The following is a 23,233-nucleotide window of genomic DNA, read 5'->3' on the forward strand; positions in this document are numbered from 1 at the left end:
ATAATAGTTTTCAGCTATTGGCCAACACATGCAAGATTATAACCATAATTTCCCCAATATCGAATAAGATGTGGACATTCTTGAATCAGCAAATAAGGGTCCTTTACTCAACATAATGGAAAATTACTACATACACCTAGACCAATATTTTAATGCCAATTACTATCTTAATGAAATCTCGGAGAAACCCAACATCATTTTTTATTTATTCATCACTTTTCTCAGAAACAATAATTCAGCCAACCAGAATTCGATCCTAAGTTTAATTAAAGGTACTTTTCCGAAACAATTACCCTTTCTCCCACACCCTTCAGCTCCGCCTTAAATTCCCCCTCCTCTTGCCCCTACCCCATCCCCCTCCCAAGCCACTACCCCTCTACCCAACCCGCATGCGCCTGCCCCTCGCCTTCCTCCCCTCCCTCCTCTCCCTCCCCTCCCATATATCTCCTTCTGCCACCAGTCGCACACTACAAGCTAAGCTGCACATACTGCTGGGCAAGGTGACTGTCCATTCGCTTTGTTGTTATCTAGTCTTCTTTCCGCTTACTTTGCGTTTTCCTGGCCTTTTCTCAATTTTAATAGGTCCCATTTTTTTCCGCTATGAACTGATAGCTCCACCCATTCATATCACCAGGCGCAGTGTCTACTTACAACTCCAGAAGAATTCTAAAACTTCACATTCAGTCTGCACAGTTCCAACAATCAATCCTTCAGTCATATCAACATAGCTTGGTTACCTAATACACCAAGTATAAAAATTTCTGCTTAAGCTGACACAGTGTATAATCAACTCCTCACAGATTCTTCTAGAGAGTATCATGTACATATTTGTTAAACATTTTTACATACTTGTACACTTTTATTATAAGTGTCACATTATATTGTGTTCAGTGTTAGTACCATAACACTCGGTCCACAACCGTAATCAATCATAATCAATCACTACTGATCTGCATTTAGGGCAGTCGCCCAGGTGGCAGATTCCCTATCTGTTGTTTCCCTAGCCTTTTCTTAAATGATTGCAAAGAAATTGGAAATTTATTGAACATCTCCCTTGGTAAGTTGTTCCAATCCTAACTCCCCTTCCTATAAATGAATATTTGCCCCAATTTGTCCTCTTGAATTCAAACTTTATCTTCATATTATGATCTTTTCTACTTTTAAAGACACCATCCAAACTTATTCGTCTATTGATGTCCTCCCACGCCATCTCTCCACTGACAGCTCGGAACATACCACTTACAGAGAGTTACAATAATTGAAAATCTTCCACCTTTTTGATACTTTTACTAGACGTAAAGCAGCATCAAACGTTCCGCCTCCAGGGTCACAGTAGAATTGGAGTCTAACAACAGTAAGAAATTGAGAAGAAGCTCCCTTCCCAAAAATTGACCAGCAATCAACTTCAAAGTTCCGCATTAGACTCAATTTAGGGCACATTAAGCAAGCTCAAAATAAATAACAGCCTACCTGCAAGGAGTGAAAGAATAAACATTCAACAACAATTTGAACAGTGTCAAGAAGCCAATCATTTTAAAACCTTTTAACCGGAAGACAAACAGATATTTTTAATGTAACAAAGTGAAACTTTTAACAACTATTCCAATGAATAGATATAGTTTTTAAGCTGACCAACTATGTAATCATTCATTGTCATTTCATTAACCCATTAACCCCCACATTGTTTTAACATCATTTAATTTAATTTGTATTCAAGTAGTCTTTAAGAGGATCAATGTACTTGCAAATAATGTATTCAAAAACTTAGCGATTCACCTAAGCTTAACAACAGCTGAAGATGTTCTCAAGTGAGAACGAAACATGTACTGTTTACAATTAATAATTTGCTAAAAAGCAAATAAAAAGTATCAAAAAGGTGGAAGATTTTCAATTATTGTAACTCTCTGTGATTAGAATTTGATACGGAAAATGAAGCTGATTACTTGCAAACGTACCACTTAGTCGAGCAGCTCGTCTCCTTTCTCCCAAGTCTTCCCAGCCCAAACTTTGCAAAAAATTTTTGACGCTACTCTTTTGTCGGAAATCACCCAGAACGAATCAAGCTGCTTTTCTTTGGATTTTTTCCAGTTCCTGAACCAAGTAATCCTGGTAAGGGTCCCATACAGTGGAACCATACTCTAGTTGGGGTCTCACCAGAGACAAATATGTTCTCTCCTTTACATCCTTACTACAACCCCTAAATACTCTCATAACCATGTATTGCCAGGACCTACTGAATTCTATCTGAAACACCATGTGTCTAAAAAATTCGACTCAAGTTGATCCACAACATAGAGCATCTCATTTGTACTTCTGTACCCAGACTTTTTAACGTATTTGTGTACTTGTATTATATATTGCTCACCTATTGTCACTTGTAATATTTCACTTTCATATGCAACATTTTTAGCACCATAGCACTTCGCCTAATTCAACCACACATCATAGTGTTAATTACATATTTGTTTCATACTGTTCTTACTGCTCATTAGAAACGTGTTTTATGATTTCGTCAAATATTGTGTATGTTTAAGTATGGCTAATGATGACCCCGAGTAGGGTTGGAACTAGTCCCATGTAATGTAAATACACGCAGTGTAAATAAAACTATGTATTGAACAGATGGAAAACTTTTATGTTTATAATTTATGTGTAATCTCAGTTCAGTATGGACCAACAACATGAAATTCATAACCCTTGATAAGGAAAACTATCCACACACTCTAGCTCGTGGTCTCCTAGTTTTACACTTGCTGGACGCCCTTCTCTTTTGACTGCCATCACCACTGTCTTGGTCCCGCTGATGTTGAGTTTATATTCCTGGAATTGGTATTTCCATACGTTGAGTCTGATTTGTACTTCCTCTTCTGTTTCACCCCAAATCATGGAGGATTCAGTCTCAGTACTCACCCTCACCAGAAGCTAGTCTGATCTTCATACATTTTATCTTGTTCCTCATCCTTGTGGTCCATGACAGTCATAGCAAATGGTGGTGATGTGTTCAGTGGATCGGGTCAAGGTAATCACTAGCAGTTGGTGACCTTAGAAAATTTCTGAATACTTTTCACTGCTATTTCCTGATTTATTTTACCCGAAAAATAAAAACTGTCTATAATAAATTAATAAATGTGGCAAGTTTAGTTCACCTTTTCCATTGTGCATCTTTTTGAAAAATCAAAACTCAATTTGTAGATGATTTAACAAAATACGTGGGGCAACAGTTAAGGAGATCATTGGTTTGCCTCCTTATTGCTCCAGTAGTAGGTTATATGCTCCAAAGAAATTTTGAGTGTCTTGGACTAATGATAGCTCACTGAGAGGCTTACATTCAGCATTATAACATCAGTTGCAAGACCCACTAGTGATGGGCAATGCTCTCGCTCGAGACTGATGTCACAGATCTTGAGACTCCCACGAGATCTCGAGACCGATTCTCCTGTGCTGCAGTCTGAGCATGAATAATGTTTTCATATGAAAACATGTATGCTGATAAATTTTGTCAAAAGCCTGGAAAATTACTGCCATGTTTGACTATGAACCCCTTAATGCCACTGACGAAAGTGAAAACAGAATATCAGCATCAGTATCTTGAACTGTTCAAGAGTTATTTGAGATGTACATCTTAGCTGAATACCCCTGTATAATTTGTTAATAACTGCAGATAAGTTTTACTCCTACCTGGATACCTTGCAAGTGTTATCTTGTGTTGCAGACTAGGCTGGAGGTGTTCTCTGTGATGATTCCCCTTCAGTGATCATCATCATCATCATCATCATCATCATCATCATCATCATCGATGATAATGATCCCCTTCAGTGATATGTGTTTTTAAGGGCTGGATCATCCCAGAAGTATTTCTGCAAAACAAACACGACGACTGTGTGCTATGTGGCATCTCTTCAAAATAATGCCATGTCCAAGACTTACATTGCGTTCTGGACATCATCATATACCGACCTAATTATGATGAAAATACTCTATAATTACTCCCTTCCTTCGTACCGTAATGTCGGTAAACACAAGCACTGGTCAAACTGATATTGAATATGGGGGTCTGATAAATTATGAGTGATAACAATGTACACCTACAGTAACCGTCAGTTTCTGTACTTAGCATGCTCATTTGTATAGTTACCACTGCATACTGTGCCTTTATAATTATGTTATAGTGCATCAGTGAAGAGCTCGTAGGAATGAACAGCCCAGATGCTTGTGGACACGTATTTATGGAATGTAGAAGACCCATGGTTGGCTAAAACAACATTCAGCTCCGTCTATCTGTAGGCTATTTAAAGTTAAGAACTTCATATTTAGGTTCCGTATTGAAGCAGAATTCACATCAAAGAAAAGTACAATAAGTTCCACCTTTTCAATACATTATATTATGTGACAGTTTTACGTTACAGTTAAACCTTCACATTTTTATACACTCGGGACCGGTTTCGACAGTGTCCCTGTCATCATCAGCCAAGAACAATTAATCGAGGACAATAAACCTTACAATACTTCAGGTATGATATAACAGTGAATATAAAATTATACATTATCTATCTACAAAAAGGTGTGAACATGTCCAGGTAAAAAATTTTACGATTTAAGAAAATCATAGTCCTGTAGGGTGTACACTTATAAAATTTCTAATTAAAATAACGTGTTAAAAATCTGCTGTTATATTATAGCTATTGCAGAGTATGTTTATAGGTGTAAATCTATGAAGTTTTGGCACTCAAGACATATAGCTATGTTTGACAAGTTGAAGGTATTCAAACATTTAGTTAAATGGTGTTCCACTTAAAATATGTGATGCAGTTCAGCTGAGGTTGTAATAAATATGTTTGTAGGCTTGATTTTGGTATTTTTAACACTCGAGACATATAGCCATGATTTTAGTATTTTTAACACTCGAGACATACATCCATGTGTGACAAGTTAAAAGTTGATAAAACATTTAGTTAATGGTGTTCCACTTAAGATATATGGTAAAGTTCAACTGAGGCTACAACTTGGACCTGAGGAGCAGATGATTATGTAAAATATCAATATAAGTAGAAATGAACAATTTAAATGGGTCACTGCTTGTTGATGTAGATGATCAGCAAGTCCTATTAAACAATTATACATGTCGACGTGTGGTTGTATATCATCTTGCTGAGAAGTAACAAAAGTCCTGGCTGAAATGGTGCTTGTAGATCTTATATTGTAGGTTGTGATTACGTAAATTGATTAGAAGGGATCCTGATCCAAGTCGGAACCTATAAGAAATAAAACGCGATATAAAGTTACCGTATTTAAGAAACGAAAGGGAGTTAAATTTCGCGAAGTATTGGTGAATAAGAAACTCACCTCAGGTGCCAAGTTGATGGTAGACAGAACGTAGTGGAACTGACAGGCTGAGGAGAGACGAGGCCTAGAAGGGAGCAGGGAGGGGCGGAGTTACTGAGTTAGGGGAAGGAGGCAACGCGGTAGAGGCGGGACTGTGATCAGGTGGGCGCGTGCGATGGTAGGGGAAATATGTAAGCGTGTTGTGTATTGTTTTGAAGATGGATCGGTTTTTTGGTATTTTAAGAGTGTTCATTATTTTGATAAAAGTGTCAAAAAGTATTGTAGGTTTTTCGGAGAGATCGTTAAGGTTAAAATTTGGGTTATGGTATTGATCGAGTGAGATGTAGAATTGTTCAGTGAAATCGAGTATGGGGCCTTTATTTATTATTTCAATGATGTCTATGTCGTTATTCATACCATAAAATTTATGTTTATAATCATGTATATGTTGGCCTATTGCGGAAAATTTTCTGTATTTTATCGCATTTACGTGTTCAGTATATCTAATTTTGAACGATCTACCGGTCTGTCCAAGGTAGGTGCTGAGACAGTCGTTACAGTGGAATCTGTAGACGCCTGATTTGTCAGAAGGGTTAGCGGTATTGATTGAGTTAGAATTGTATAGGATATCTAGATTTCTGTTATTAGTTTTGAAAGAGATGTTAGTTTTCTGTTTCTTAAATATATTTGTAATTTTGTAAATATTACGGTTGTAGGTAAAGGTTGAAAAAGATTTCGATTTAGTAGCTTCTTTAATTAGGTTCGATTTTGGGCGATGTCTGAATTTGCTGATTATATTTTCTATAAAATTCTTGTTGTATCCATTATGAGCTGCGATATTACGTATGGTATTTAATTCTTTGTTAAGGTCTGATTTCGACATTGGGACATTAAATGCTCGATGTACTAAGCTATTATAAGTGGCCCGTTTATGGCTTAGGGGGTGAATAGAGTCTTCTTGTATTGTAGTGGCAGTATGTGTAGGTTTTCTGTAGACATTATATTTGAAGGAAGATAGAAGTCTGGTGATAGTGAGATCAAGAAAATTAATAGTATTATTGGCTTCGGATTCCAGTGTAAATTTTATGTCTGTATCAATAGTGTTAAGGTGCGTTAAGGTGGTAGCTGCGTCTGTAGTGCGTTGGTCCATAATAATAAATACATCATCGATATACCTGGACCAAAGGTGTATATTACTAAATGTTGTGTTATTGTCAATTTTTGTATGTTCTAAAAAATCTAAGTATATTTCTGCTAAAATGCCGGAGGCTGGGGATCCCATGGCTAGGCCGTCTTGCTTGTATATTATTTTATCGAAGGTGAAGTAGTTGTTATTGATTAAAAGTTTCAAGATAGACATAAAGTCAGTGATCTCAAGTTGACTAAGTTGACTATGGTTATGCAAATTTTGAGGGATAATTTTAAGAAGTTTTTCTGGTTTAATACTAGTGTACATATTAGTGATATCAAACGAATGTAAAGAATGGTATGGTTGAAGTGTAAAGTCATCCAGTTGTTTGATAAGTTGTAGTGTATTCTTAATAGATTTTCTAGATTTAAAGGTGTAGTGTCTTTTAAGAAATTGCTGGGTGAATTGTGCTACTTTGTACAATGGGCTCGGTCTGTAGTTTACTATAGGACGTATCGGGACATTAGGTTTATGTATTTTAGGTTGTGCTTTAACGGTGGGAAGTCCTGGGTTCATCTTAATTAATTTGCTTTTTTCACTGTCGGTTAAAAGAAATGAGGTGTTTTTAAGCGTCTGTTTTAATTGCCGTTGGATGGTTTGTGTAGGATCTTTGTTAATTATTGTGAAAGTGCTGTCTGTGAAAAACATTTTGGTTTTGGATACATATTCTGTTTGATTCATAATAACAGTGGTGTTGCCTTTATCTGCTTTCGTGACGATAGTATGAGTATCTTTAATTTTATTTTTAAGTTGAATGATTTTATTTCTATCTTCAAGTTGAGATTTGGTCATGCTTTGGGTAGGTGATGTAAAGGTTTTCTTAAGCTGTTTGTTGACTTCGTGTCTGAGTTCATCTTGTATATCATGAGGCATCTTCTTTATCGCTGTTTCCGTTTCTACTATTAGTGTTTTCGCAACATTTAATGGGTTATAATTAGGCCAGTTGTGTTTAGGGCCTTTTGACAAAATAGTAATCTCTTCATCATCGAATGTTGTATTAGATAAATTGATGAAAGGAGAGTGAAAGTCAGCTATAGGGTGACTGGTAGTGTTTGGGTTGATCAGGTTATTAGATGGTTTGTTGGTTATGGAAGATCTGTTGAGGAGGGTTTGAAATTTGTTATCTAATGTGGACTGTTTTTGGACAAGCAAAGTGGATAGTTTACTGTAAATTTTCTCTTGGAAAATGTTCCATTGTGAGTCTGATAACAACATGGCAACTTCGAGGTGGGTTTCATACAATCGGTTGTTTAAGAGTGATTTTTTCTTATGTAGAAATTTCAATTCATTTTTGAGCCATAATTTGTTAGTTTTACGGTTAACTTTATATTGATGTGGTAAAACATGTTTCTTATTGTTATTTTTTAGAAAGTTTGGAGTCAGATCGTAGGCGATACATTTCTTTAAGAAGTCTATGTCTTTGATTAATTTTCCTATTTTGATTCTTAAGTTCATATAATAATGAGCTTTAGTTTTTGCCTGGTTGGCTACATTATTTAAAGTTAAGAACTTCATATTTAGGTTCCGTATTGAAGCAGAATTCACATCAAAGAAAAGTACAATAAGTTCCACCTTTTCAATACATTATATTATGTGACAGTTTTACGTTACAGTTAAACCTTCACATTTTTATACACTCGGGACCGGTTTCGACAGTGTCCCTGTCATCATCAGCCAAGAACAATTAATCGAGGACAATAAACCTTACAATACTTCAGGTATGATATAACAGTGAATATAAAATTATACATTATCTATCTACAAAAAGGTGTGAACATGTCCAGGTAAAAAATTTTACGATTTAAGAAAATCATAGTCCTGTAGGGTGTACACTTATAAAATTTCTAATTAAAATAACGTGTTAAAAATCTGCTGTTATATTATAGCTATTGCAGAGTATGTTTATAGGTGTAAATCTATGAAGTTTTGGCACTCAAGACATATAGCTATGTTTGACAAGTTGAAGGTATTCAAACATTTAGTTAAATGGTGTTCCACTTAAAATATGTGATGCAGTTCAGCTGAGGTTGTAATAAATATGTTTGTAGGCTTGATTTTGGTATTTTTAACACTCGAGACATATAGCCATGATTTTAGTATTTTTAACACTCGAGACATACATCCATGTGTGACAAGTTAAAAGTTGATAAAACATTTAGTTAATGGTGTTCCACTTAAGATATATGGTAAAGTTCAACTGAGGCTACAACTTGGACCTGAGGAGCAGATGATTATGTAAAATATCAATATAAGTAGAAATGAACAATTTAAACTATCCACTTTGCTTGTCCAAAAACAGTCCACATTAGATAACAAATTTCAAACCCTCCTCAACAGATCTTCCATAACCAACAAACCATCTAATAACCTGATCAACCCAAACACTACCAGTCACCCTATAGCTGACTTTCACTCTCCTTTCATCAATTTATCTAATACAACATTCGATGATGAAGAGATTACTATTTTGTCAAAAGGCCCTAAACACAACTGGCCTAATTATAACCCATTAAATGTTGCGAAAACACTAATAGTAGAAACGGAAACAGCGATAAAGAAGATGCCTCATGATATACAAGATGAACTCAGACACGAAGTCAACAAACAGCTTAAGAAAACCTTTACATCACCTACCCAAAGCATGACCAAATCTCAACTTGAAGATAGAAATAAAATCATTCAACTTAAAAATAAAATTAAAGATACTCATACTATCGTCACGAAAGCAGATAAAGGCAACACCACTGTTATTATGAATCAAACAGAATATGTATCCAAAACCAAAATGTTTTTCACAGACAGCACTTTCACAATAATTAACAAAGATCCTACACAAACCATCCAACGGCAATTAAAACAGACGCTTAAAAACACCTCATTTCTTTTAACCGACAGTGAAAAAAGCAAATTAATTAAGATGAACCCAGGACTTCCCACCGTTAAAGCACAACCTAAAATACATAAACCTAATGTCCCGATACATCCTATAGTAAACTACAGACCGAGCCCATTGTACAAAGTAGCACAATTCACCCAGCAATTTCTTAAAAGACACTACACCTTTAAATCTAGAAAATCTATTAAGAATACACTACAACTTATCAAACAACTGGATGACTTTACACTTCAACCATACCATTCTTTACATTCGTTTGATATCACTAATATGTACACTAGTATTAAACCAGAAAAACTTCTTAAAATTATCCCTCAAAATTTGCATAACCATAGTCAACTTAGTCAACTTGAGATCACTGACTTTATGTCTATCTTGAAACTTTTAATCAATAACAACTACTTCACCTTCGATAAAATAATATACAAGCAAGACGGCCTAGCCATGGGATCCCCAGCCTCCGGCATTTTAGCAGAAATATACTTAGATTTTTTAGAACATACAAAAATTGACAATAACACAACATTTAGTAATATACACCTTTGGTCCAGGTATATCGATGATGTATTTATTATTATGGACCAACGCACTACAGACGCAGCTACCACCTTAACGCACCTTAACACTATTGATACAGACATAAAATTTACACTGGAATCCGAAGCCAATAATACTATTAATTTTCTTGATCTCACTATCACCAGACTTCTATCTTCCTTCAAATATAATGTCTACAGAAAACCTACACATACTGCCACTACAATACAAGAAGACTCTATTCACCCCCTAAGCCATAAACGGGCCACTTATAATAGCTTAGTACATCGAGCATTTAATGTCCCAATGTCGAAATCAGACCTTAACAAAGAATTAAATACCATACGTAATATCGCAGCTCATAATGGATACAACAAGAATTTTATAGAAAATATAATCAGCAAATTCAGACATCGCCCAAAATCGAACCTAATTAAAGAAGCTACTAAATCGAAATCTTTTTCAACCTTTACCTACAACCGTAATATTTACAAAATTACAAATATATTTAAGAAACAGAAAACTAACATCTCTTTCAAAACTAATAACAGAAATCTAGATATCCTATACAATTCTAACTCAATCAATACCGCTAACCCTTCTGACAAATCAGGCGTCTACAGATTCCACTGTAACGACTGTCTCAGCACCTACCTTGGACAGACCGGTAGATCGTTCAAAATTAGATATACTGAACACGTAAATGCGATAAAATACAGAAAATTTTCCGCAATAGGCCAACATATACATGATTATAAACATAAATTTTATGGTATGAATAACGACATAGACATCATTGAAATAATAAATAAAGGCCCCATACTCGATTTCACTGAACAATTCTACATCTCACTCGATCAATACCATAACCCAAATTTTAACCTTAACGATCTCTCCGAAAAACCTACAATACTTTTTGACACTTTTATCAAAATAATGAACACTCTTAAAATACCAAAAAACCGATCCATCTTCAAAACAATACACAACACGCTTACATATTTCCCCTACCATCGCACGCGCCCACCTGATCACAGTCCCGCCTCTACCGCGTTGCCTCCTTCCCCTAACTCAGTAACTCCGCCCCTCCCTGCTCCCTTCTAGGCCTCGTCTCTCCTCAGCCTGTCAGTTCCACTACGTTCTGTCTACCATCAACTTGGCACCTGAGGTGAGTTTCTTATTCACCAATACTTCGCGAAATTTAACTCCCTTTCGTTTCTTAAATACGGTAACTTTATATCGCGTTTTATTTCTTATAGGTTCCGACTTGGATCAGGATCCCTTCTAATCAATTTACGTAATCACAACCTACAATATAAGATCTACAAGCACCATTTCAGCCAGGACTTTTGTTACTTCTCAGCAAGATGATATACAACCACACGTCGACATGTATAATTGTTTAATAGGACTTGCTGATCATCTACATCAACAAGCAGTGACCCATTTAAATTGTTCATTTCTACTTATATTGATATTTTACATAATCATCTGCTCCTCAGGTCCAAGTTGTAGCCTCAGTTGAACTTTACCATATATCTTAAGTGGAACACCATTAACTAAATGTTTTATCAACTTTTAACTTGTCACACATGGATGTATGTCTCGAGTGTTAAAAATACTAAAATCATGGCTATATGTCTCGAGTGTTAAAAATACCAAAATCAAGCCTACAAACATATTTATTACAACCTCAGCTGAACTGCATCACATATTTTAAGTGGAACACCATTTAACTAAATGTTTGAATACCTTCAACTTGTCAAACATAGCTATATGTCTTGAGTGCCAAAACTTCATAGATTTACACCTATAAACATACTCTGCAATAGCTATAATATAACAGCAGATTTTTAACACGTTATTTTAATTAGAAATTTTATAAGTGTACACCCTACAGGACTATGATTTTCTTAAATCGTAAAATTTTTTACCTGGACATGTTCACACCTTTTTGTAGATAGATAATGTATAATTTTATATTCACTGTTATATCATACCTGAAGTATTGTAAGGTTTATTGTCCTCGATTAATTGTTCTTGGCTGATGATGACAGGGACACTGTCGAAACCGGTCCCGAGTGTATAAAAATGTGAAGGTTTAACTGTAACGTAAAACTGTCACATAATATAATGTATTGAAAAGGTGGAACTTATTGTACTTTTCTTTGATGTGAATTCTGCTTCAATACGGAACCTAAATATGAAGTTCTTAACTTTAAATAATGTAGCCAACCAGGCAAAAACTAAAGCTCATTATTATATGAACTTAAGAATCAAAATAGGAAAATTAATCAAAGACATAGACTTCTTAAAGAAATGTATCGCCTACGATCTGACTCCAAACTTTCTAAAAAATAACAATAAGAAACATGTTTTACCACATCAATATAAAGTTAACCGTAAAACTAACAAATTATGGCTCAAAAATGAATTGAAATTTCTACATAAGAAAAAATCACTCTTAAACAACCGATTGTATGAAACCCACCTCGAAGTTGCCATGTTGTTATCAGACTCACAATGGAACATTTTCCAAGAGAAAATTTACAGTAAACTATCCACTTTGCTTGTCCAAAAACAGTCCACATTAGATAACAAATTTCAAACCCTCCTCAACAGATCTTCCATAACCAACAAACCATCTAATAACCTGATCAACCCAAACACTACCAGTCACCCTATAGCTGACTTTCACTCTCCTTTCATCAATTTATCTAATACAACATTCGATGATGAAGAGATTACTATTTTGTCAAAAGGCCCTAAACACAACTGGCCTAATTATAACCCATTAAATGTTGCGAAAACACTAATAGTAGAAACGGAAACAGCGATAAAGAAGATGCCTCATGATATACAAGATGAATCAGACACGAAGTCAACAAACAGCTTAAGAAAACCTTTACATCACCTACCCAAAGCATGACCAAATCTCAACTTGAAGATAGAAATAAAATCATTCAACTTAAAAATAAAATTAAAGATACTCATACTATCGTCACGAAAGCAGATAAAGGCAACACCACTGTTATTATGAATCAAACAGAATATGTATCCAAAACCAAAATGTTTTTCACAGACAGCACTTTCACAATAATTAACAAAGATCCTACACAAACCATCCAACGGCAATTAAAACAGACGCTTAAAAACACCTCATTTCTTTTAACCGACAGTGAAAAAAGCAAATTAATTAAGATGAACCCAGGACTTCCCACCGTTAAAGCACAACCTAAAATACATAAACCTAATGTCCCGATACGTCCTATAGTAAACTACAGACCGAGCCCATTGTACAAAGTAGCACAATTCACCCAGCAATTTCTTAAAAGACACTACACCTTTAAATCTAGAAAATCTATTAAGAATACACTACAACTTATCAAACAACTGGATGACTTTACACTTCAACCATACCATTCTTTACATTCGTTTGATATCACTAATATGTACACTAGTATTAAACCAGAAAAACTTCTTAAAATTATCCCTCAAAATTTGCATAACCATAGTCAACTTAGTCAACTTGAGATCACTGACTTTATGTCTATCTTGAAACTTTTAATCAATAACAACTACTTCACCTTCGATAAAATAATATACAAGCAAGACGGCCTAGCCATGGGATCCCCAGCCTCCGGCATTTTAGCAGAAATATACTTAGATTTTTTAGAACATACAAAAATTGACAATAACACAACATTTAGTAATATACACCTTTGGTCCAGGTATATCGATGATGTATTTATTATTATGGACCAACGCACTACAGACGCAGCTACCACCTTAACGCACCTTAACACTATTGATACAGACATAAAATTTACACTGGAATCCGAAGCCAATAATACTATTAATTTTCTTGATCTCACTATCACCAGACTTCTATCTTCCTTCAAATATAATGTCTACAGAAAACCTACACATACTGCCACTACAATACAAGAAGACTCTATTCACCCCCTAAGCCATAAACGGGCCACTTATAATAGCTTAGTACATCGAGCATTTAATGTCCCAATGTCGAAATCAGACCTTAACAAAGAATTAAATACCATACGTAATATCGCAGCTCATAATGGATACAACAAGAATTTTATAGAAAATATAATCAGCAAATTCAGACATCGCCCAAAATCGAACCTAATTAAAGAAGCTACTAAATCGAAATCTTTTTCAACCTTTACCTACAACCGTAATATTTACAAAATTACAAATATATTTAAGAAACAGAAAACTAACATCTCTTTCAAAACTAATAACAGAAATCTAGATATCCTATACAATTCTAACTCAATCAATACCGCTAACCCTTCTGACAAATCAGGCGTCTACAGATTCCACTGTAACGACTGTCTCAGCACCTACCTTGGACAGACCGGTAGATCGTTCAAAATTAGATATACTGAACACGTAAATGCGATAAAATACAGAAAATTTTCCGCAATAGGCCAACATATACATGATTATAAACATAAATTTTATGGTATGAATAACGACATAGACATCATTGAAACAATAAATAAAGGCCCCATACTCGATTTCACTGAACAATTCTACATCTCACTCGATCAATACCATAACCCAAATTTTAACCTTAACGATCTCTCCGAAAAACCTACAATACTTTTTGACACTTTTATCAAAATAATGAACACTCTTAAAATACCAAAAAACCGATCCATCTTCAAAACAATACACAACACGCTTACATATTTCCCCTACCATCGCACGCGCCCACCTGATCACAGTCCCGCCTCTACCGCGTTGCCTCCTTCCCCTAACTCAGTAACTCCGCCCCTCCCTGCTCCCTTCTAGGCCTCGTCTCTCCTCAGCCTGTCAGTTCCACTACGTTCTGTCTACCATCAACTTGGCACCTGAGGTGAGTTTCTTATTCACCAATACTTCGCGAAATTTAACTCCCTTTCGTTTCTTAAATACGGTAACTTTATATCGCGTTTTATTTCTTATAGGTTCCGACTTGGATCAGGATCCCTTCTAATCAATTTACGTAATCACAACCTACAATATAAGATCTACAAGCACCATTTCAGCCAGGACTTTTGTTACTTCTCAGCAAGATGATATACAACCACACGTCGACATGTATAATTGTTTAATAGGACTTGCTGATCATCTACATCAACAAGCAGTGACCCATTTAAATTGTTCATTTCTACTTATATTGATATTTTACATAATCATCTGCTCCTCAGGTCCAAGTTGTAGCCTCAGTTGAACTTTACCATATATCTTAAGTGGAACACCATTAACTAAATGTTTTATCAACTTTTAACTTGTCACACATGGATGTATGTCTCGAGTGTTAAAAATACTAAAATCATGGCTATATGTCTCGAGTGTTAAAAATACCAAAATCAAGCCTACAAACATATTTATTACAACCTCAACTGAACTGCATCACATATTTTAAGTGGAACACCATTTAACTAAATGTTTGAATACCTTCAACTTGTCAAACATAGCTATATGTCTTGAGTGCCAAAACTTCATAGATTTACACCTATAAACATACTCTGCAATAGCTATAATATAACAGCAGATTTTTAACACGTTATTTTAATTAGAAATTTTATAAGTGTACACCCTACAGGACTATGATTTTCTTAAATCGTAAAATTTTTTACCTGGACATGTTCACACCTTTTTGTAGATAGATAATGTATAATTTTATATTCACTGTTATATCATACCTGAAGTATTGTAAGGTTTATTGTCCTCGATTAATTGTTCTTGGCTGATGATGACAGGGACACTGTCGAAACCGGTCCCGAGTGTATAAAAATGTGAAGGTTTAACTGTAACGTAAAACTGTCACATAATATAATGTATTGAAAAGGTGGAACTTATTGTACTTTTCTTTGATGTGTATCTGTAGGCTATGAAGCGTTGTTCACCGCACAATGCGGGGACAATGCTCTTGAGATCTCTTGATATTTCTTGTGAGAAATGGGTGCTTGGCTAGTCTCGAGAAATCTCAAGACTCCTCTAAGACTGCCCATTACTAAAACGCACATCTCCATCAAGTATGAAATTTTTAAGCTGAAACATAAATGGCTCTTTGTTATCGGAATGGTCAAAAACCCTAAAGATGTCTAGCAATGTTGAGGCTGTCCAAGCAGTTCCAGGTGCAGTAGAAGTATTAACACAAATTGCTGTTGCCATATAGGCGGTAGCAAGATGGAAACTCTTCTTCCTATGTTAGACTTCTCCGCGACAGGTAAATTTGTGAAGGAAAACACAACATCACAAATTGTGAACTATACTGGCATCTTTCCTGCATTCAAAGGAACTGTAAGTGTTTGAGGAAGTACATTGCGTTTCAGAAATTGACTCAAAGAAGAGTTGAAATCATTGCAATCAGTCGGTATCAGTCTACACCTATGTGTTGAGTCGAGCAGAGATCAGGCAGATCGTCGCCATAAGACCTATCTGTGTCGGTGCGACGTAAAGCCACTAGGAAAAAAAAAAGGCAGAGATTGTTGACCCAGAAGAAGGGAGATAGATATATCAGCCCTGCTTACCATATTTTATCCAACACTACAGCATTCTATTGAACAAATGAAAAGATCACGGTTTACTCTTCAGAGCCAGAGGTAGCATAACAAAGTTTGCCTACTAGATACTGATGGAACTAGGTCTCCCTGTCAATGTCCTCATTAGCATGATCTTAGATATGATAAAGGAATCTTTAAGTATTCTTCATCATCATCTCTATTTCCAGCTCTCACTCAGATTTGGAATTTCATGATTATCTAATTTGAATTAGCAACCATTTTACAATGTATCAGCCTTATGTAGCAGATAATTTGTTATTCTGGATCCCTGTCGTCATCTGCAGTTTCAAGTACATGAAAATAAAATGTATTTCCCTCTGGTATTTTGAAAATAGTTTCATTGATATATTCATGGGATCACCCTCAAAAGAAAGAAATTATTGAAAGGTTTCGTTTGAACAGAGTTGTTGCTAGTTCAATTTTGGCTTTGTAGGGATGTACTGAATCTCACTGAAATATAGTTGTTACATGTAATTGGCAGTTGAAACCTGATGACTAATGAAAGAGATAGTATCTGAGGAGTTATTTTGATGTTTATTATATTAAAATCATAAAATTAATGTAATGATTAATAATGAAATATATGCAGAACTGTGAAATGTTGATATTCTCTTAGCATAAATCAACGAGAATCTCTCTTTAGTATGGTAATCAATTGGATCCAAAAGACGGTTAAGTAGGTGTTATTATCCTTGTTGAAATATTTATTCGAAGAAATGATCTAGTTTTACTCGTACGATGCGTGTTAAGTATGTCGAACTGTTCCAGCAACGCTAGCTTGACTGACCTTTCTACTTCCCGAAAGTCCAACTTACTTAACACACACCATACGAGTAAAACTCGATCATTTCTTTGAATAAATATTTCAACAGGGATAATAACACCCACTTGACCATCTTTTGGATCCAACTTATTACCGTACTAACATAACTAAACATTGACATCAGCTAGCTTTGACACCTCAACATTTTATCATTACCAATGTCTCCTACAAGAAGTCCCATCTTCTTTTCTACGACTTTCTGATAAATCAACCGTATATATTTTAACACATCTGATACGTTCACACTTCTATTTTAAATAACTGACATTGATCTTACTATCTTGAACTCATGTTATGGGAGTGGAACAAATATCCCCCTTGGATGATTGTGCTTTTACACTCAAGGCGTCATAGTCCTAATGGTGTATAAGAAGAGGATCCATTTTGGTTTTAAACGCTCAAATATTCGAGATTAACCACGTTATAATCTTCAAAACTGTTAATTCACAGTATTTTTAACATACTTTCTGTGCATTATCCTCATTTTAGATGTTATAGTATAATATTTTATGAGATCATTGTTCAACATTTACTCTATAGTTTATAAGATTAGAAAGATCCCATATCCAATAACTTTAAGATTGATATAGGCTGATGATGCCTGTAAAAAAAGGGTGAAACATGTACCTATGACTTTTAAGTATTATGTATAAATTTTAACCACATGAAATAGTGGATTGTATTGTATTGTATTGAACAGGTGGATCTATAAATATTATTATAATATTTGTGATATATGTGGTATGTTCCGAGCTGTCGGTGGAAAGATAGCGTGGAATGACATTAGTAGATGAATAATTTTGAGTGGTGTTTTTAAAAGTAGGGAAGATCACAATATGAAGATAAAGTTGGAATTCAAGAGGACAAATTGGGGCAAATATTCATTTATAGGAAAAGGAGTTAGGGATTGGAATAATTTACCAAGTGAGATGTTCAATAAATTTCCTAATTCTTTGCAATTATTTAATAAAAGACTAGGTAAACAACAGATGGGGAATGTGCCACCTGGGCGACTGCCCTGATCAATCAATCAATCAATCAATCAATCAATCAATCAATCAATCACTACTGATTTGCATTTAGGGCAGTCACCCAGGTGGCAGATTCCCTATCTGTTGTTTTCCTAGCCTTTTCTTAAATGATTGCAAAGAAATTGGAAATTTATTGAACATCTCCCTTGGTAAGTTATTCCAATCCCTAACTTCCCTTCCTATAAACGAATATTTGCCCCAATTTGTCCTCTTGAATTCCAACTTTATCTTACAGCAGGTGAGGCCACCTGGGCGAGGTACTGGTTTTCCTGCCCAGTTGTATCCCCCGACCCAAAGTCTCACGCTCCAGGACACTGTCCTTGGGTCCCTTCTGGAGAAAAAAATATTCTTAAATGAATAATAATTTAGTTGTCATTATAACTTCTGTTATAATGTTACAATTGAGTTTTAATGTGGACTAGCAGAATTTATAAGTATTATATTGTTTTACTCTTTATCATTTCAGGACTATATTATGATGTGCAAGAAATTGTGCCTTTTGTAGTCGGTGATTATCGTTTCAACAAAGCTGGAGTTCATGTGTCTCGCTTTGCCAGCAATGAAGTAGAGGTACGAGCATTAATAGAGGGCCAGTTTGTAGCTAGACGAGCTCATGCTGAAGATTTGGGCTTTATAGCAGGTAATATGAACATTGTGCTTTCAGTGTGCACTGCTTTGAGATCATATTCTACGAATCTTCCTGCCACCTTAGTAGAATAATGATGCTGCTTTTATTTAGCATAACATTTTTTAGTATGAAAGTAAGCATGCGAACATATGAAGTTTGGCTAGGAAATAACAGGAATTTTTTGTCAGTATCAAAAAGCTTTTCCAGTCAGTCAAACATAATTTATAATACAAACGGAGATGTAAGATAGAAGAGATGAAATAAATGACGTTATTAATAGATAGACTGGAAAGCTTTTTGATATTTACACTCTAACAAGTTGTGACACTTTTTATTTTGGTCAATGGATAATTTTGAACTTTTAATTTGTCATTTCATATCGTACCATTAGAGGCCGATGACCTAGATGTTAGGCCCTTTTAAACAACAAGCATCATCATCATCATCGCTAACAAGTTGACATTGAGAAGGATTGCTTCAACCCAGTCAGATTGCTTCCAGCTGTGAAAAGTTTGCATGGAGGAGTGTGTGGAACAGGGAGGTGAGCAGCAGTGGCTTTCGAAGTGCAACAGTTACAGTCCAGCTGCACTATCATTGCTCAGAACAAATATCATCATTTTTTGCATCCCTGTATTATTTCTATAAAACCTACGGCATTTGTTTTTAAAAAGCAATGAGTGTGCCTTGTATATTATAATCACTCGACTGGCATAGCACCTCTCAGTACCCACTGCTGTGTGGGCCAACTTGTAACGTATAATACAACGGTTACCATAAAAATATGTGAGACTGCCGTCAGTATGTATACAGCTTTATTCTGCTTGGTGCAGCCCGTAGAGAAGTAGAACAAACTGGGACGATATTCTCTGAACACACCCGAATATGTAAGTCAGGCTTCCTGCCAGGGTTGAAAACCTTCCAGGTTTTGTGGCATTGCTGTCAATGCTAGTATCTTGATCTCATGCTAAAACACAGGGAATGAAGACAAGTTTACTATTATATTTTGTTGCGAGAGTTGTATCTATAGTTCCATCAGCTGTGACAAGAAGCTTGTTATAAATTTGAACGTGTGGTGTATTCTTTAATACCGGTAGTTAAAATAAGTGTTCGTTGTTATAATGTGAATTGTGACTGTGTGGCAGAATAATAAGTGTAGTGTAAATAAGGGCATTTGAAGTGCATGCAGGAGCACAGCTATAAGTGTGAGCTCTGAACGTTTTTGTAGTGAGTGTGTGAAGTGTTACAGAATTACTGCCGTATGTTTGAAGAGGAAGTGCGTTTGAAATTCATGGTCATGTTATAAATACGGATATATAGCATGAGAGGCCATACTTTTATATTTGAATCTTATAGTGTGAAAGAACAGCGTTCTGTCCCAAGTATGTTTTAACATGGAATCTTCCATATGTTTAGTTTGTGTTTCATGGGCAGGAGAAGGACAAAAATGAAAAGCAGTCATCCCCAGTCAGTTTTGACTTATCAGGAAAAAAAAAAAAACCCAACCTGATTTTGTTTACAGGTATTTTAGTACAATAGTTATCCTTGGTTATGCCATTATTTGCAGAAACTCCTTTGTTGGCCATGTGTTGTTATTGTTGGAGTGAAACAGGGAGTCTGAAATCACACAGGATTTGAAAATATATCCTGTGCTACTACGTCTCTCCAGAGCATATACAAAATAGCATGGGATATAAATGAAATGAATCGGATTCAAATTGATAACTTTAAGAGAAAATCTTTACATCGCAGAATTTAATGAAAATGTAAGGCCTAACAGATTTTTTCATGCAATTACCAATTGATACAGTTTTATTTATTCCTAAGCAGGAACTAGCATTTAGAGGCCCTGATGAGAGTGACTCTTGTATAAATAGCGGAAATTTCTAGCACTTGCCACTTCTTCCTGTCAAAGTATAGTTTCTGTTACTCTTTGTCGTCCCATTTGGCATTCCTTTTGCTGACCGATTTCGCTGTGTCTATCCATTGATTCTTTGGTCTCCCAACTAGCCTCTCCCCTTTCACTTCTCTGTCAAAGTAATTCCTTGCTGTTCTTGTTCCGTCCATCCTCAGTACGTCCAAACCATTGTAGCCTGCATCTTTCTAAAATCTCGGTAACAGGTATTTTGATGCCAGCCTCCTTCCTGTTTGCTTCATTTCTACTCTTGTCCTTCCTGGTTTATTGTTCTGATGAATTTCATTTTTGTTGACTGGATTTTACTATTTGCCGGCCTCGTGGTGTAGGGGTAGCGTGCCTGCCTCTTACCCGGAGACCCCGGGTTCGATTCCTGGCCAGATCAGGGATTTTTACCTGGCTCTGAGGGCTGGTTCAAAATCCACTCTGCCTACGTGATTACAACTGAGGAGCTATCTGACGGTGAGATGGTGGCCACTGTCTAGAAAACCAAGAATAACAGCCGAGATGATTTGTCGTGCTGACCACACAACACCTCATAATCTGCAGGCCTTCGGGCTGAACATCGGTCGCTTGGTGGGCAAGGGCCCTTCGGGACTGTTGTGCCATGATTTGTTTTGTTTCGGTTTGGATTTTACTACAGTATTACCCCTCTTTTACACTTTTCAAGGGACCAAGGAATACTGGTGTAAAAGGGGGGGAAAGTGTAAATCGTGGGAAACAACTTGTACAGGTATTTATAAAAATGCTCTGGAAAAGGAGGTAAATGTTACACAAATGCATATTATTAATTTATAGAGTACTTCAGTCTCATTTGATTTACTGTACTTACCTTCATGTAAGTTAATTACTGTACTGTATTAACTGTTGACTACACTGCTTTTGTAATTCTGCTCATCCCTTGCCCAGGAGAAGGTTACCGGTAGGTGGTTAAAAATTTGTGTAATATATTTTTTTAATGTACGGTAGTTCCTTTCTTAGAATGGCTATAGAATTATCTAAGATGCAATATTTTCTCTGAATGAAACATTTTAATTGCTACTATTTATTCATTCATTCATTCATTCATTCATTCATTCATTTATTACAAAAGTTCGTGATAGGGACTTACATTTCATATACAGTAGCTTTTTCTGTAAAGTGACAAGTACATTTTTGGATAACTAAGACATTGCTTTTTTTTTAACATGTTAGCATCATAGTTTTTCAGGAGTATATGTAGATATTGCATGGCTGTAATATATTAAGTATGGACAATATATTATTGTATTAATTAAAACATTTAACCAATTTAGATTCTTTATAACATGAGACAACACATTATATTCCCTAAACATTGATGATTCTATGCCTTTTACTCCATACTTCACTGAATTAGAGTGGGATTCATCCTTAATGATCCTCTAGTTTCATATCTATGAATTTCACTAAAATGGGAGACGTTGACAGTATAGTGGGTTAATTTCCTGTCTAGCTTATACATAAAGACTGCTGATGAAAATGCAATTTGTTTATGGAATGGCAGAATATTTGACTCTGAAGAAACTTCATGTGACGGTTTGAGAAAGGGGAATCCATACATAATTTTGATGGCTCTTTTTTGTAGGATTTACAAATTATTAATATAATCTTTCCTACATCTTCCCCAAATAAAGCTTGTGTACGTTAGATGTGGGTGGATCATTGCATAATATATACACTTCAATTGTCTATGAGAAAAATTACTGTATCTTAATCTGTGCATTATTCCTATCAAAGGGGTAATTTTGATGATTACATAAACAATATGGCTTTTCCAGGGAAGTGTTGAGTCTAATATTATTCCAAGATAGAGTCTCGATTATCCGACCTAAACGGGACCTGGAGTATGTCGGATCACCAAAAATGTCGGATAATACAGAACAACTTTGAAAATGAAGTGAAACAAACAGGAAGGCTGTACTTTAGTACTAAAACAATGACATGTTTTACGGTACTCTATTTATTGCATTATCAGTTCAATTGTACAGTGCATGCAGTATTGAACGAAAGCGTTCCAAATGTCTTACGAAAAGAAACTTGTTAACAGTGTCTGCTTGCCTGCTGATCCACGTTTTCTTGCTGCGAGATCCCGCCATCGACGAAAAATCAGCACCTCCGTTGCGCTTGCTGCCGGCTGTTACTCAACGTAGGTTAATGCCATTTCCAATGCACTTAATCCTTCACTGTGAGTCATCATTTTCTCCTCTTGTTCTGCAGTGCCTCGTTCTTCGTCATCATCCTCATTTCCATTAGCATTCACAAAATCAATAATATCAGGGTCAGTTAGTTCAAA

The 23,233-nt window shown here is 35.6% G+C and overlaps 1 protein-coding gene across 2 annotated transcripts in view; it reads left to right on the forward strand.

The window, feature by feature from the left end:
• LOC136862836 (xylulose kinase) overlaps window positions 1–23,233 on the forward strand; it is a 113,954-nt gene that overhangs the window by 52,662 nt on the left and 38,059 nt on the right. For both annotated transcript variants that reach the window (XM_067139107.2, XM_068225732.1), the window contains exon 10: window positions 18,846–19,019. In XM_067139107.2, coding sequence (XP_066995208.2) covers window positions 18,846–19,019 — 174 coding nt within the window. The remainder of the gene's footprint in view (window positions 1–18,845; window positions 19,020–23,233) is intronic.

Source organism: Anabrus simplex, chromosome 1, assembly GCF_040414725.1.
Source record: "Anabrus simplex isolate iqAnaSimp1 chromosome 1, ASM4041472v1, whole genome shotgun sequence".
Lineage (NCBI taxonomy): Eukaryota > Metazoa > Arthropoda > Insecta > Orthoptera > Tettigoniidae > Anabrus > Anabrus simplex.